Source organism: Harpia harpyja, chromosome 10, assembly GCF_026419915.1.
Source record: "Harpia harpyja isolate bHarHar1 chromosome 10, bHarHar1 primary haplotype, whole genome shotgun sequence".
Lineage (NCBI taxonomy): Eukaryota > Metazoa > Chordata > Aves > Accipitriformes > Accipitridae > Harpia > Harpia harpyja.
In genome coordinates, this window is record NC_068949.1 from 18,041,347 (window position 1) to 18,057,535 (window position 16,189).

Genomic DNA, 16,189 nt, shown 5'->3' on the forward strand with positions numbered 1-16,189 from the left:
TCAGGATATAGTATATTCATACAGCACATGTAATTTCTTTTAGGTATGCTAAGAACTTGGGGAAAACAAACTGCTCTCCAGATTCATACATTTTTCTGACCAATGCTGGTCAGTGACTCAGCTTTGTGTTAACTGCTCAGGAGCATAATTAAAGTGTCACTGTCATCCACAGACACAGAAGTGAAGACACTCAATCAGTTAGCTTGGGGTAATGCAGCAGTAACTGATAACAACTGCAAAATTTGAATCCTGAAATGGGCTCTACCCAAGCCTTTCCCCGAGGCTACAGAAGAGAAGCAAGAAAAAGTGAAGCACTTCCAGAGGACTTTTTGCCAGAAAAACTCCCAAAGAATGATGAAAAGCAGAAGAGGACCAGGAAGGCAGTTGCCATGTGGTGATCTTATGATGTATTTGTATAAATCTGAATAACTTTTGGAGCAGTATACTGAACAGAATCATTTTCTCTGCAATTCGTAGGTCTCAATCTTTTCTCTATTTTGGGATTACTAGGGATATATAAAGCATCCTGTCCTCTTCTGGGGAATCCCTGTTAAAATAAACAAAATAATCCACCTGCGTAATATTCATCAGTTAACTCAGTTCAGTGAGGGCCTTGCTTACAGAAAAACGTTGCATCTTACTTTGAAAAAATACCTATTAATTCACTGAGGGACAATCATTATCCAAACTAAGAATTTTAGATATCTTTTTTTAACTATATAGTCAAAGCCTGTAGCCTACCCCAAAAGAAAAAGTTAAAATACTTGAGAATTTTGATTTAAACAACCCAACTATTTTAAGATTTAATTGAAAGCTGTAAGTTTGAGGTAGTTACTTATAATTTTTAATCTAATTATATAATAATTTAGAGTCAAATGAGTAGGTAAAATGGTAAGTCATTAGGGAACATGAACTGTACGGGATTAGTAATAATTCCCTGGAAGTGCAAATTTTAAATCGTGAGTAACAGCTTTTAAGTAACTGATTTGATTTCCAATGTCAGAGTTGCTAATAAGCTACTCCACAACCTGTAAAGCACTATTAGAGCCGAGCATTTTCCTGCTGTAAACGTTCTACAGATTGATTGTTAGCAGTAAAACCATCTTCCCCGCAGATGCACGTGGTGAGGCGTGTGTACCGAATCCAGTACCACGCAGCAGCAAAACGCATCCAAGGAGATTCCATGCTTAAAATTATCCTTGCTCTTGTTACTACCATTGAGCTGCGAGTACCTTGCACTGACTTAACACAGCACGCAGCCCACAGCAGCATCTCTGGCTTTTGTAACAAATGCAATAGGTGATGGTTGCCTCTGCTCCTAATGAGCTGTCCAGCTGATGTGTGCCATAGCAACATGTTCTTACACAGGCAGTTAATGCAGGGAGCTGAACTAAGACATGAGAAAGACCAGGCCTGCAAGGGTCCCTGAAAGTTCAGGAGTCCTCAAATAATCAGTCATTTGGACTACTTGTGTCAATACCCAACCCTGACATTAACTATTTCTAAGAGTTCTGACTTCCTTTTAACTCCGATGCATTCACTTCCACATCTTGGGATGCTGAATGGAAAAAACATTTTCAAAAGCGGTTCCTGTTGACTGCATTCAGCTCCAGACTTCCTTGATTGCCTTCCAGCATCAACACCGTAGACTCTTTTGGATCGCACAGATGTCGACAGGTGATACTGTTCTCCTTCCTCACCATTGCTGATAAGCACAACCCCCCAGTGGAAAACAGCAGAAGGTAAGAGATCTGGCTATCAGCATCAGCAGCCTGCTATGTTCCTAAAACATGGAAACTAGGACAACCGGATCCTTCTGCAGTAGTGGCTGAGCCGCAGCAATGCGTAACGCCTCTGCACTACCTCAGTATCCATCCCAGCGTGTGCCAAGCAGTGGTGGTGTCAACAAGAGGCATTTTTCATGCTTATTCTTGTGCAGCAGAGCCAGGACAGCAGTAGCAGCTGAAGTTTTAAGGGCTGGAGTCTCAGCAGAAGGTCGCACTCACATCTTTACCCCAAATCATCATGCCTATGTATTTAATCTTTTCCTCACTGGTACCTCGTTATTTTTGTTAGGAACTACCAACATATCTTAAAGTAAGATAACATCTGGTATAAGTTTAAGTTGTCTGGGGAACTAACTCCACACTTTCGTATCTGGTCTGGGTAGATTTCACTTGAGATACAAAACTGAGCTGGTTGAACTTCTCACTGCAAATACTATTACTTGAATCCGGTGTGTCATCTGCCTTGTAAAATATTACTGTAAAAACTTATTTCAAAGAAACAGCTTAAAACAATTTCTAAAATGCAGAAATTCCATTTATTATACTGAGAATATCAATTGCAAGAAGTCTTGCAATGCATTCTCTTTACTCTAAGTACAATACAGTACACTGTTCTCCACAATAAGTTACATAAAGGCAAATTTTATGTACATATAAAAAGGATCAGTGCCCAGAACTATTTGCGCAGCATATCTGCTATTCAGAAGTCAACCATTCAAATCTTTAGTTGCCTTCAGAATTCTTGAAGCAAACTCAATTCATGAACAGATCTTAATCACCCAGTTTGAGAAGGGTTTTCAACTAATTTCTAAATTCAGTGGAGACCATGCAAATGGTTTAACCACAGAATTAGCGTTCTCAGCATTCATTCTATAAACAAATGTATTAAAAATGAGGCATGCCATATGGTAGCATATAAGACAACATGGAGAAAAATGACCTGCCTGCATTTAAACTGTTTATGCATCCCAAAATACCCAAAAGGGAAGTAGCGAAGTAGTAGTGCCATTATACAAGGCACTAATGAGACCACAGCATAATTCTGCTTATGCATGCTCAAAAAACAAACAAACAAAAAAAAACCCCTAAAACCCCCTCAACTGAAAAAGTGAAGAAATAAGGCTACTAGGATAATCAGTGGAATGGAGAGCATTGTATGAAGAAAGACTGTAATAGCACTTGCTTTTTCAGTCACCAAAACACTATGAGTATATGACTGCCTTCCAAAAACATGTCAGGAAAATACCAGAAAAAGAAAGCAAAAGGACAATACTGGCATAATAGCAAACGGGCCTCTAATAAATTTATATGGGAATGGAAAGATGGTTCCTCAACTTAAAGGACGAGATGTACAGGCAAGGCCTTTGAATAAGGAGGAGTGGGGCCAAAAATCTTTAAACAAACAAGTTTAATAGCATAGCTCAGTTTATAGAAGGGATTCTGTGATGTGGCATCTACTTTGGGAAAAGACCAGACCCAGAAACGCCCAGCTGGAATGTTCCCAACTTGCCTGATCCACCACCAAGATAAGAAGGTGGCATCTCTTTTGCAGTGTGAAATTACATTATATGCTCTAAAATTCCACTTAAAAAGATTTTCATTCCCCTCCTTCACATGAATTATTCTATATTCAACCACGTGAATGTCTGTTAATAGAGCAAATGCGGCCCTTGCTGTGAAATCAGCAACCTGAACAGTTGGTGTACCAGTCAGGACGTTCTGTATAGTTTTCAGGGCGAGATTCTTTTCACACCTTTCTCTTGTTTCTACAATGGAGTGTATTTTAGTCCTTCTAAAGTCACAGCACAGTGAGCCACACAGACTGAAAATACTCAAGACAACACAAAAGATGATTTAATTTAATTCTTAAAATAATGCAAATATAAGAATTGAAATGTACGATGTGGAAAATCGTTGAGTTGTACATTCCATTGATTTTTCCAGTCGATACTGAAGACACTTTCCTTGAACTACACACGCTTTCCAATTTATTTGAGGTGCTTGAACTTGCAAGGTATGTAGGTAATAGCATATCAGTCAAAGCATTACTCAGAAAACAAATAGAAGAACCAAAAACCCTCTAAACTCTTCTTCACTGAAAAAGAGAGGCACTGCATTTTTAAGCTGAATTAAGGCTGTAAAATGATGCTGGTTCACTGTGAATTTGAAGTCATCAAATATCACGAGGGTGACATTTAACCCACTGCTTCGCTGTTAGTCCTGTAAGCCTGCTTACGGAGGTGAGTCTCAATCTCCTCCCTGAAGACCAGCATCCCAAGGTGTGAGTGAGAGGCCTCGTTCATGGCTTTGGACTGGATACACATGCGATACTGCTCTGGAGTGAGTTCGTCTGCACAATGTTTCTCGTGCCAGAGGTGAAAGAGACCAGGGACTGGTGTCCTGATCACAATAAGGTCACCGTGCAAGTACTTTCTGTAAAGGTGAACATCCTCACCGCCCCAGCCTTTCACTTCCAAGTCAAAACCCCCTATAAAAACAATATCAGACGTTATTTTGGCACACAGGCTAGATGTAAGGCAAAAAGAGCAACACTCCTTGTGTAACATATTACCAAATCTCTACAACATACCAGAAATTCTAGAGCAATTAACTTCCAAGTTCTCCATGCCAAAGCATGCCAAATTGAGGGAGAGGAGCTTCAAGCATACCACATCCTTTGCGGTGGAAACTACCCAGGACAAAGATCATGCATTGCTGGCTTCAGAAAGTCTCTTAGAACAGTGTCTCCAAATCGCATTATGCATGACATCCCATGCGACAGCTGCAGAAAACTGTAGGCAAACCTCACTGGCTATACTTTTGGGTTATTTTTAGCAATCATAATGGATTTTAGCAGCTGGAAAATGAAGCAGTCATGCACCATATGAAAAGCCCTCTCTAAAAATGCCAGGAATTACTCCCTAGGTCACAATTCAGAAAGCTGGATTAAGTAAAGGAACCTGTTCTACCATTTTAAGTTCTCTTGCCTTTCCAGGACCATAGTGAAAATCAACCCAGACTCATGCACAATTGCAAAACTCTAGAATTACGAAGTCTTTATTTAGCATATACCAGACACATGGCAATATGACTGCTATTAGAAATCAGCCTGCATTCAAGCCATTATACAGCACATAGGCCTATATCACTACACCTTCTGGCAGACTATCTTCAAGACGGTCTTCCAAATTTAAGCACACCAAGCTGTTCTCAATTTTAACAGCATGCCACAAGGCGGTGCCAAAGCATACTTCTAAAGCCTCGAACAACTATATTCAACTACTCAAGGTTATTTAAAAGAAAGAATTTGAAAGCTTCTTGTCTATGTTAGTGGTTTATTTGAGGGATGTGTTTCTTAAACTTGATTAACTTGCTTCAGACAGTCACAAAGTACAAAAAAAAAAGAAAGATTTTTAGAAGTTCTAGAGTGAAATGTTGCTGCTAAAAAATATTGTGACTCAACAAACTCTCATCAGATGGGACATGAAAATCTAGAAAAACATTTATCTCATTGGTCAAACTTGTCAAGCAAGTCTGACTGCTGGGCTTGGGAAAATAATAAAAGAAATAAATGCATTACTCTCCTGTTGTTAGATAAGAACAGAGAATTCAATTTTTAAACACACAAATTTATTTTTTTTTACAGTTTCATCTTACCAACAGTCAGAAAGTCTGTCCGATATTGACAAGTCATCCCAAAGCCAAAATCCCGCCAGAAACCAGAATCCTTCTTGTGTACCTGCAATTTTAAAACAGTATCATTTTGAAATGCAAAATACATTGAAGGAGGTACCTTGCACTTGGTTTTGTAGAAAGCTAAGCTCTTCCGATCATTTGCTCAGTGCAAGATACAGCACATACACTTCTAATAGTTTTGTATCATGCACAGATGTGGGCTTCCTAATTACCTGGTGTTCACTTCACCCTTCGCCATCCGATTTCAAATACTTACTCTCATTGCAGTTTCCACATTTATCTTTCTGCCACACCACTTCTATTTTCTATTATCTGCAGAGACCAAGCAGTAAATTTTTGGTAGTATATTGCCAAATCACCTGTTCCTGATACTCCAATTCGTATCCGGTTTCTAAGGCCACATTTGTCTCTTCTTGTTCTGATATGGCAAGAAAAGTAAGGTTTGTGATTGAAGTCAGCAACCATAAAGTTGTTCAATTCAAAAAAGTAACCAGCCGAGTTGTCAGGCAGGAGCTCACTCCTCTCTCAGCTGTAACTACCTGAAGCCACATGCAAAAGCTTCCCTCCTACTTTCAGTAGGATCCCTGCAAACAGCGTAGGGAGTGAGGGTTATGTTTTTCTTTTCTTTTAGTAAGGCTGTGCTGCACTCACTCTCCTCCAAACCAGTCTGCCTGAGAAGTCGCAGCTGCAAAACCCAGTTTCATTTATGCAGTTTCTTGAAAGAGAGTCAGGCTGGACATTGACTGTGGCCATTCCACCTTCAGGCAACAAAGACCCAGAAATACAGTACTTCCTTCATTCTGCTGAGCCCCAAATTATGTTTAAACCTATTCCCTTGAATGTTTGTGGGGTTTATTTGTTTATTATTTTGACTACAAGCTTCCCTAGAAGCAGTGTTTCTCATTCCAAAAGCAAGATGAAATTAGTGGTATAACAGCCAATGGTTCTGGCAGATGTTGGATGGCAAAGGTAAAGAAACAATCTGCACAGAGTACAGCTGTCCACAGCATGAAGCAAGCAACTGACTGAACATTTTAGTCCATCTCGAGTTACTTGGCACAATTCCTGCAACTTGGTAGTTAGCAAAGAGAGTCAACACCGAGGGAAGCTTATCAAGCACCGTTCATAGTTTTTTTTTTTCCTTTCACCACTTCTTTGTTTGCTGGAACGTAAGATGAAAGTTGCTGCCGTGTTATGCCACTATCCTTCTAAAATACTGGCTTTCCAAGCCAAAATTAAGCCATAGATCAGAACTACCAACTTCATTTGATTAATAGCACATTTTTTCTTTTTAAATCTAGGTAGAACTCCAAGTTTATCGAAGAACAAGTTTTGTACTGTTTGATAAGATTTTCTTCCAAGTGCTTTGCCCATAATGGAGAAAACTGTTTAGATATGCACTGCCAAAGGTCATAAGATATCCCAAAGAGACTATTAAGTTACACTTAATTTTGTTTTATACAAAGCACAACTAGTTCTATCCAGAATAAATCATGCTACTTACCAATTGTTGCTCCACAGGGGGTGGTATATCTTGGTTGGCATAGACAATAGCAGGATTATAAAGGCTGAATACCACAGGATAAAAAACCTTTTTCCCTGGAAGTCAAAAGGTAATTGTTACTCACTGTGGGCATACTTTCTGAAGGCAAGAGGAAACCAGAAATATTCTCTTTCTGTAAAATATTAGCTATTAGCCACCTAGTGAAAACAAATAAATAGAACGTCTAACTGCTAGGATTTCCCATTTAGGTAGCCCATAACATCTAGTGGGGCAGAGCCCACAGGATTAAAAAAATATACGTACACGTATTTATATATACTCCATAGGTATACACAGGTATACATTTATATATAGTTATACTTACTTACATACATATAAAATATTATATGTATTATATATCACAATATCACATTAGATGACAGTGAAAAATTCCTGCAATAATGGTATGCAGTAAAGCTAAAAAATAACCAAGTCCAAGTAACACCTTGCATAGCTTGAGTTTCATGAGCTTGTCTCTTTCCACAAGCATTTAAAAGAGTGTACATCCAGGATGTCCCCTGCAAGGGCATTTAGCATCACGAGTATCCTGATCATGCTGTGACACTGGTTCTACGCCTATTACAGAAGCCAGATAAATATTTTTCAAGGATCTCTTACATTGCCAGTGCTGCAAAGGTATTGACAACAGCCTGCAAGAATACTCAGTACCCTGATTTGGGCATGAACTCTGAACACGTGAGAAGCATTTTCAGATCTCATTTGAAGCAAAGGTGACAAAGTGTCAGTGTGAACTGTCAAGCAGTTTGCCAAACTCCCTTGAGAAAGCTCACAAGATGCTCTTCTCCAAACTTTTTCCAATTATTTATACAACTCGTTTCATGAAGTGCAGAGACAGACAGAAATGAAAGAAAAAGCAAGAAATAGAATCCAAGTATCTGGCTTATAGCAGATTTTTGTGCCTGTTTATTATGTGAAGAAAAAATATCTATTCATTCCAAATTGACATTTGGAGAAAATGGTTTCTGGCTGCAGCAAATCTGGAATAAGAGTAAGCATTAAAAAAAAGAACCCAAACAAATGTTTGACAGGAGAAGGTCTTAACTAGCACACCTGTTAACTCAAGAAAGCTTTATCCTTCTTGGCAGAAGGTTGTAGAACAAGCAAGCTTCATACAAACTTGAGAAAAACGGTCAGAAAATTTCAGAGCTTGGGATGTAAATGTGGAACATTAGCTCAGTCTCTGTAAGGAGCGCACTGTGTAGCTCTACTGAAAACTATTCGTATGTGACATGTATGTCATGGCCACACAAGTATGAGAAGACATAAACCAAACTTGTTAGAGATTTCAGTATAACAAAAATCTTCTTCCACTGTAAGTGCTACATTGAGTTTTGCTATACAAATTTACATGTTAAAGCAATTAAACCGTCCAGCTTTCTTTTAGACAGCCAAATCTTAAGAAAATGTGAAAATTGTACTTACTGTACAAAAACCCTCATGTCCTTAAAACAAGCTACACTAAGGCAAAAGTTATTGTCTTTTGTGCACAGAGAATTTTTCATTTTCCTAGGTGCATGGTATTGAATAAGCTCCACCATTCAAGTTAGTTTTCTATATGTTCAACACAGGCCAGTTTAAGCCAAACAAGACAAGAAGACTCAGTTACAGCAACTGTAAAGGGACATACCAGGCTCAGCATTTAAGCGACAACTGTTGAGGAACTCGGCTGTGAAATAAACATCAACATCACAGAAGAACATCAGGACCTCGCCCTTTTCCCAGGCTCTGGCACCCATGTCAAGTCCCCGGCCTCGGTTAAATTCCTCATTCAGAGAGACAAGCGTGTAATTGTGGAAGATAGTTTCTCTAGAAGAAAAACAGAACCAAACCCAAAATAAATCGGGGGGGGGGGGGGGGGGGGGGAGTGCGGCAGAAGGGACCATTTATACTTTTTCAGCAGTTTACAGTAATTTAATTCCGGAAATTTTTAAAAAAAGTTATATCACCGGGATGAGAAAAAAATATCCTGTTCCACTTAGTTGTCTATTTTAAGTGTCAGAGCTTAGACATTGTGAAAAGATGGACCTCAGTCTTACTTCATAACTTCACTTTGCATTTAATCATTCAGACAGATTTAAAAGGCCTTTTGGCAACTGACGTGAATTCAAGTGTTCTCTGAAATTACAATGCCATCTAAAATTTGTCCCCACAAACTAAGAAGTCCTGACTAACAGAGCAATATCTCTGTCTTCACTATGTCAGAGAGAAACAGAAAGCCGGAGTCCTGACACTACAAAACTCACGAGGCAAAAGGCCATCTGTCCGGTGATGCCACCGTAACCCAGTCAGTTTGCTTCTCCTCAGTATTTCATACCAGTAGCACACACACCTGTACTCATCGCAGAAGAGGGAAGGAGCAGCAAAGGGAGACTGGAAATACACCCGGGAAACATCTTCAAGCAAAGTTAAGTGTCTACTTTGGTGACACTTCAGAGGTCAATGCTTGTTGAGAACAGAGCAAAGATACTCAACAGTAGCACTGCTAAGAAGATAAAGAACCAGATAAATGCCCAGTGAGTTCGCAGCACTGAACCTGACTCCGTGCTGTGAGAAGAAGAGGACGTCTCACAGGGAGCACGGCAGGCAGCAGAGAGGCCTCAGAAACAGAGGCGTCCAGCACTCGGCAAGCTAGATGCCAGGGGGGCTCTGTGAGAGGAAGGCAGAAGCACTCCTCCCTTCCTAGAAGATGCCCGTGCATGGCAGGCCGACTCGCCGCCAGATATTAAGCCAGCGACACAACAGCCTGTGCCTAACACGTTTCACCGAGCAGAGCCCTGGCCTGCGTTGTGAGATGGGGATGCATACCTGGGAGCCCAGCTCTTCTTGGCTAACACGGGGAACAGCGTGCCAGCTCAGGGACGAGCACAAGAGCTCAGGCAGAGATGCAGCCCCTTGGCTACAGGCTTACAGACGCTACTACCTGTCCCATCCCTCCGGCGCAACGAAAAGCAACATTTGGGAATTTTAAATCCATACTACTGTAACGGTATTTGCCGAGACAAACGGTGTCTAAAGTTGTTTTATAGCAGAGGGTAAGTATGGGCCCAATTACCTAGTACCTAGAGGACAGAGGGCAAAGCTTAACTTCTCACGCTCAGCAGCCCACCAGCCTACTTTGACTACATTCCTCTTCCTTATCATTAAATAAAACTGATTCTCCAGTGGAAGAACTATCAAAATGTGCATCCCAGTTCCAAAGAACTTTAATTCTGATCAATCAGTTAGCATGACTGAATATTCACTGCAAAACTCACCCCTGTTGTTTTTTGGACTGTCAGACAGAAACCTCAAAGCCACTGCTGTTAGTCTTTTTTGACCTATTAACTTGATTTTTAGTAGTCTTCAGGAGACTTTTGCAACTTAAGCTGTAAAATGCCAACCAAAAAATAGTGTACTGTAAATAAAGCTTACTTTTCCTATTAACCTGTAATGGACTATAAAATTATTCTTTTTATTATTTCATCCTTTTTAAAAACCATTTTAAATGCCAATCAATATAGTTTGTATTGACTGACATTGGATCGACACACTTACCTAGCTACAGATTCTAGGATGCTTTTTACTTCTGATAGCCCATCGTGTCCAAAATACACCACTGTGAGGTGAACACGCTTATCCTGATGAATACACACATCCCTATAAGCACAAAGATAAGCTGATATTAACAATTACTTGCAACACAACAGAAACTTCAAGTAAAGCTACTGCATTTAAAAGTATTAGCAGATTTAAGTATTCTGGTCAGACTTCAACTAGCTTCTAAAGAAAACACAGGAGATGTTTTCCCTCTTCTTTCCCCATCTTTCCGATTTGAATCAGAAGGTTCCAATACTGTGTGTCTCATTCCAACACCTTGTTTTTTAAACAGGAGCTCAAAAACTGTTGTAAATACAGAAACGATGTTCAAGATCATCTGTGTCCAGGTTCACAGTGGTCCTGGCATTCAGTCTAAAAGGGGTTTTGGCGCAGTTTGAGAATCTCTTAAATACTTTTAGAAGGAATATTTTCTCCACACAATCTGTTTGATTACAAACATCCCAAGGCAGTTGCACACAATGTTGGAATCATTAGTTCTGTCGCCAATCCACCAGAACAGAAATTCATTTTGAAAATGAAACAAAATACTGAAAATCAGCAATATAGCTCACTATACAATCTCACGCACCTACCTAAAGTTTTGCATAAATTGTGCAAATGCCTCAGTTCTTCCAGCAAGAGGGACAATAATGTTAATCATTGATCTAGAAATATCGACCGTTTCACTCTTCACTTTCATGAGGGGTCCAAAAGGTCGGAACAAGGTGACATGCCTGTATTCCATGCCATCCATCTTCTTATAAAACAGCTCATACTGTGTCCCCTTATCTCTTTCTGTACGATAGTAACCTGAAGAATAAGTCACACAAGTAATTTGTAAAGTCAAAGATCCCAGCAATTGTATTTCAGAAACACTGTTTTTCCTGAGAACTGTAAAAGAAGTGAAAAATAAAGCTTTTGGGGGAAAGCTTCTGGGGTTTTCCTAAAAACAAACAAAAAAATCCACAAACCACCGATTGTCACAACCACCCTCCTACCTTCTTAGACCAGATCTGAAAAACAATCTCAAACAACCTCCAGCTTCCCCTGCTTCTTAGATAGGTTTTATGGTCCTACATCAACTCCTCAGAAGGAATTAGAGTTGGGTCCTCCCAAGAAAAAGGGAATTCAACTATTTGCTATGGAAAAGCATGGCTGAAATCTAATATTGCCTGTTCTTAAGCCCTTCAGTAAGGATCTTCCCCTGAGCTAGTCCACAGTGAAAGCTGAGATCATCTGGCCAGCAATCAACACAACACAAGCTGTGGGCAGAACAAATGACACAATAACTCGCTTGACAAAGCCTGTAAAAACTGAAATGTGATATCCAAAAAAAAATAATCCATGCAATAAATACTGGAATGCTTTAGAACCGTTTTCACTGCTGACCACTAGCTACAGTGCTTTCTATCCCATAAGTAAGGATAACGGCGTTATACTGTAGCTATGGTCCTCTAAAAACATAAGCAGAAGTTTTCTACATAGCTGTAGCACTTTGAGAAAACAATACCAGATCTCTATAAACAGGATTATCTATTTAGAGACATTTTACTCCTAATAGGCAGGGAAATCTATCCCATTCAGAACAAATATTTAGGTTAGCTGATCGCTTTCATTTAAGGACCATCAAGGAAGCAACTCAAGCCAACAGCCTCTCTAGTGTCACACCACAAAGGAAAGGACCAAGACTCATCTATGGCTTTGACTGAACTGAGCTCGGTGTTGGTAATCCCGTATCTATACTAATCTGAGTATGAAATGATGACAGGAAAAATCCGCCAACAGAACTACCCTATGTTCATCCTATCTCAGCTCTCCTCTCTCCCCCACAAGGTAAAGGTTTATTATAGAGAAGAAACATAAGCTACAGTAGGAACCAAACAACTTTCAATTGAGCTGGCCACATCGACCATTGAGAAAGTTATGAAAAGCTGCATATCACCAAGCAAGATGAACACACCTGCCTTTACGCCATGCAACCGGTGTATTTCCATTCACTTGGCAGGCCTGAACTGCCCCTCCTGCAAGCCAGCCTCCAGAGCAGCTGAAATCCTCTCCCAGCCTCCCACCCAGACAGAAGGTGGCAGGGCACAGGGTAGATGAACTGTTCTGGTGACACAAAGGGTTGTCTCTTGCGCTCAGTATTGATACTGTCCTTGTTGTTGTTGCCATCGTTTTTGCAACTGAAATCAAGAGGGGTCAAGGTATGTGAAGGGAGCAGCCCTCAAACTTAGAGGAGCTTGGTTTTGTCTATCTCAGGAACTAGAAAGAAGTGATCTTACAGCTTTGTTTCTCTCTCTATCCCCAGGCCAATATTATTCCACATTCCCCTCCTCCCATTATCTTCTCACTGAACACGAGAAGCAAAGGAACATGTACACCACCTTGCCCCAACTTTTTTCCTCTATACCCCAGGCTCCATCACAGAGTCCTTTCCCTAAACCTGCCTAACTCCCTCCATGATCCTCTGCTCCAGCCTCCCCCCAAACCAAATCCAGTTTCATTCACTGATGTTCCCTCTTTCTGCCTCTGTCCTGTGTCCGCCCAACAGCCGCTCTTTCACAGTAAGCTCCCTATTCCCCTCCAGTATTCAGCTCTGTAATGCGCTCTTTCTTGTGGGCGAGCGTGTGCACTGGCAGACCCGATGGGAAACGTGGATGACCACCACACAGGGTCTGTGGGAGACAGGGTGTAGCAGAACAAGCTGGTGCCATCACACTGGAATTTAATGGTGACTGAATCTAACTTTTCAACTTAAATGCTTTTTACCCTTTGAACAAAGTTTTGCAATGCCCTCCTTTTAGAGGGAGAAATCCACATTTATTTCTTTGTGAACACAGAGCTGCATGAAATATGCACCACATTTTAATGCTCTGGAAAAGCATGACAGTTTCAAATCAGTATTAATTACAAGTACCAAAAAGGGTGTTTCAAACTATGAAAGTCCACAGTGTTGACTGTTAGAAGCAGAAAAAGGTCTTTTATCCCTCTCAATCCTTTTCCACTCCAACACTTTGTGCTGCCTAGTCCAGCACTGTAGCTTGAAAGCAGCTTCGTGGTTATTGGAGCAGCTGATGCACCATGGTGTTTGCACACCATGCTCTCATGCAGTACGCAGCAAATACTTTGTATCCATACTCCTGCATAAATTAACATTTGGTATTGTATATTACATTCCTTTCTCTAGCATCCAATAGCTGTTTACAGATGAAAATACCATTTACAACGTAAGTGAAGTTTTTAAAAAGCATGTCAGTTGCCAATAGCTTATCTTTAATCAAAGGATAAGCTTAGATGTCAGTCTACAACTGAAGGCTGTAGGACAGAATAAAAATTTGTAGATTAAAGTAACTTTAAAAAAAATGCTGCTGTAACTTCATAAATACGTTAATATGCAAGTGTAAGTTTGAGTAGTGCCTTGCCAACATTCGGTTGCTGGAATGTAAGAGTCTAAACTTTTGAATCTCAACATCCTACCAGCGCCACACTTTTTAAATAGTTTGTGCTCCTCAAGTTATTCTCCTTGCTATGAGCTAACCTCCACAGATAATCTACTAATTTGAATACTTTTATGGGATTAAGGCTTGTATACACAGAAGCCAGAATTGAGAACAGCCAGAAAAAGAACCTACATCTGTTTTACTTCTTAAGTGTATTCAGGTTTTTAACACTTGGGACTGACTCATGTAATAAAGCCTGCTATCTCACCTTCCAACTAGCACACACTGGCTGCCATCCAAAATAGAGCTCTATAAGCAAAGAGGTAAAAAGCAGCAGAAATAATTTAACAGCTGTTATTCCTGGTCCATGAAGCTTTACTGCCTTTGCAGAAGTTCTGTTTCTCACCAAACAAATTAAATCTAGGAACACTGGGGATCGATTACTATCAAAGCCAAAACGCTGTTCTTCTATTGCCTCAAATACTATTACTTATTTTACAACCATCAAGAAAGCTACCAAGAAATGGTTTGGTCTATGGAATTTAAGACACATCCTATTTTTTTGTGTGCATTAAAATTCTGCATTGAAGTTCCCAGGACACTGGCCAGTTTCTGGTCTTATGCAGGAGATACTAAAGGCGGGTGTTTGCATGACAAACAGTCCACAGCGTTTTATGGATGGCAAGGACTCTGGAAGAGTTTTGCCTTTGAGCTTGCAGCATTGAGATAAACAATTTTTACATGCCAAGGATGGGTGGGGAGTCTTCCCTTGAGATTCAGACCTGAAGACAGTTTCTGGCCTTTGCCCAGTTCCAACTAGAAACACAGAAGCAAAAGAAATGGACCCAAACAGCAGCACTCAAATTCTGGTAGACATTCAATAACAAGACCTTATCAGAGATCAGCTAATTGGTAATTAGTTTCTGAAAAAATGCTAATACCTCTATTTTCCAAAGGTTAATTTTAAATGTATATCCAATGGAGGAGCTTTTAATCTCTTGGTAAAATAAACCCATTGCACTGATAAATGTAACCCAAATAAACCAGTTACGCTGATAGTAAAGTACAGATGTCCATGAAGGCTCCCCGATGAGTTTTGCATCACTATTCAAGGCTTAATGTCACAGGCTTCTGAAGAAAGGGTATGGAGAGAGGTAATACTATTATGCTCTTCCCATCTTACTTATCCTCTGTTTCTCAATATTATCAAACACTGATGTCAAAGAAATCTATTTTTAATCCAGGACTATCTTAGAATGCACAATTCAGCAACTACGTTCATTGCTTGGAGTCCTAGACCCCTTAATTTGTGGAAAATATGTAATATTGCAACTTCTATCCTCTCTAGGGATACTCTCCATCCAAGGGGAATAGCGTACTCCTGTTTCTCATACGCTTACATCTAATGGAAATATTAAGAAAAAAAGCCAACTTCAAAGAGTTTCTCAAACAGCAACTGCACAACAATACTTTTTTTAGGGTCAGATTTTTGTTCTGTTAATACTAGAATTCTGGAAGCTTCATTCTGGGTTGCAGCAAAGCAAAAAAGGTATACAATACAGCAAATGGAGCCCTGCAGAGCTGAGAAACTTGCTGGTTTTCTCTTCATCAGCAGAGCAAGTCAACAGAGCATTGTGAAAAGTAATTTGGAGCTTTCAGAGAATATCTTTGTAGTTGCAATGCATACTTGCAAATCTTTTTTTTTTTTTTTTTTTTTTTAACTTGGTGTTATTGCTCAAAGACTGCCAATAGCCATGATGTGGCTGTGGCAGCTCTGCCTAATCACAACTCCAAAACAGATTTGGATCATTACTTTGTCTCACAACACTAAAACAGTAACATCAGTTTGGATAACACTTGAACAGGTTGCTCCCTATTGCGGATACAGCTTCCTTGCACTACTGGGAGAAGCCAGAATATCTTCATGTACAGATCACAGAGGCTGAGCATGCAGCAAAGGAGCTGCAGGAACAGTTAAATCGAGGGCACAGAACAAAAAAAAACCAGCAGCAACAAGACAGTTAGCATCTATCAGCATGTATTTTGAAGTTTTTTGGCCTATGCAGTGCTAGAGTAATAAAAATCAGTAGATTCAGACTACCACATATTATTGAGTAATTAAGTGT

General features: G+C 40.0%; 1 protein-coding gene across 4 annotated transcripts in view; it reads right to left on the reverse strand.

The window, feature by feature from the left end:
- Positions 1-2,300: 2,300 nt before the first annotated feature.
- Positions 2,301-16,189, reverse strand: part of CSGALNACT2 (chondroitin sulfate N-acetylgalactosaminyltransferase 2) — a 36,975-nt gene continuing 23,086 nt past the window's right edge. For 2 of the 4 annotated variants that reach the window (XM_052799209.1, XM_052799208.1), the window contains exons 3-8: positions 11,217-11,433; positions 10,582-10,683; positions 8,675-8,853; positions 6,988-7,082; positions 5,445-5,526; positions 2,301-4,275 (exon numbers count right to left, since the gene is read on the reverse strand). In XM_052799209.1, the coding sequence (XP_052655169.1) occupies positions 3,983-4,275; positions 5,445-5,526; positions 6,988-7,082; positions 8,675-8,853; positions 10,582-10,683; positions 11,217-11,433 (968 nt within the window). In that variant the 3' untranslated portion in view covers positions 2,301-3,982. Of the gene's footprint in view, positions 4,276-5,444; positions 5,527-5,739; positions 5,902-6,987; positions 7,083-8,674; positions 8,854-8,908; positions 9,530-10,581; positions 10,684-11,216; positions 11,434-16,189 lie in introns of those variants that run through there. The other 2 variants (XR_008236917.1, XM_052799210.1) reach the window with 2 other exon arrangements.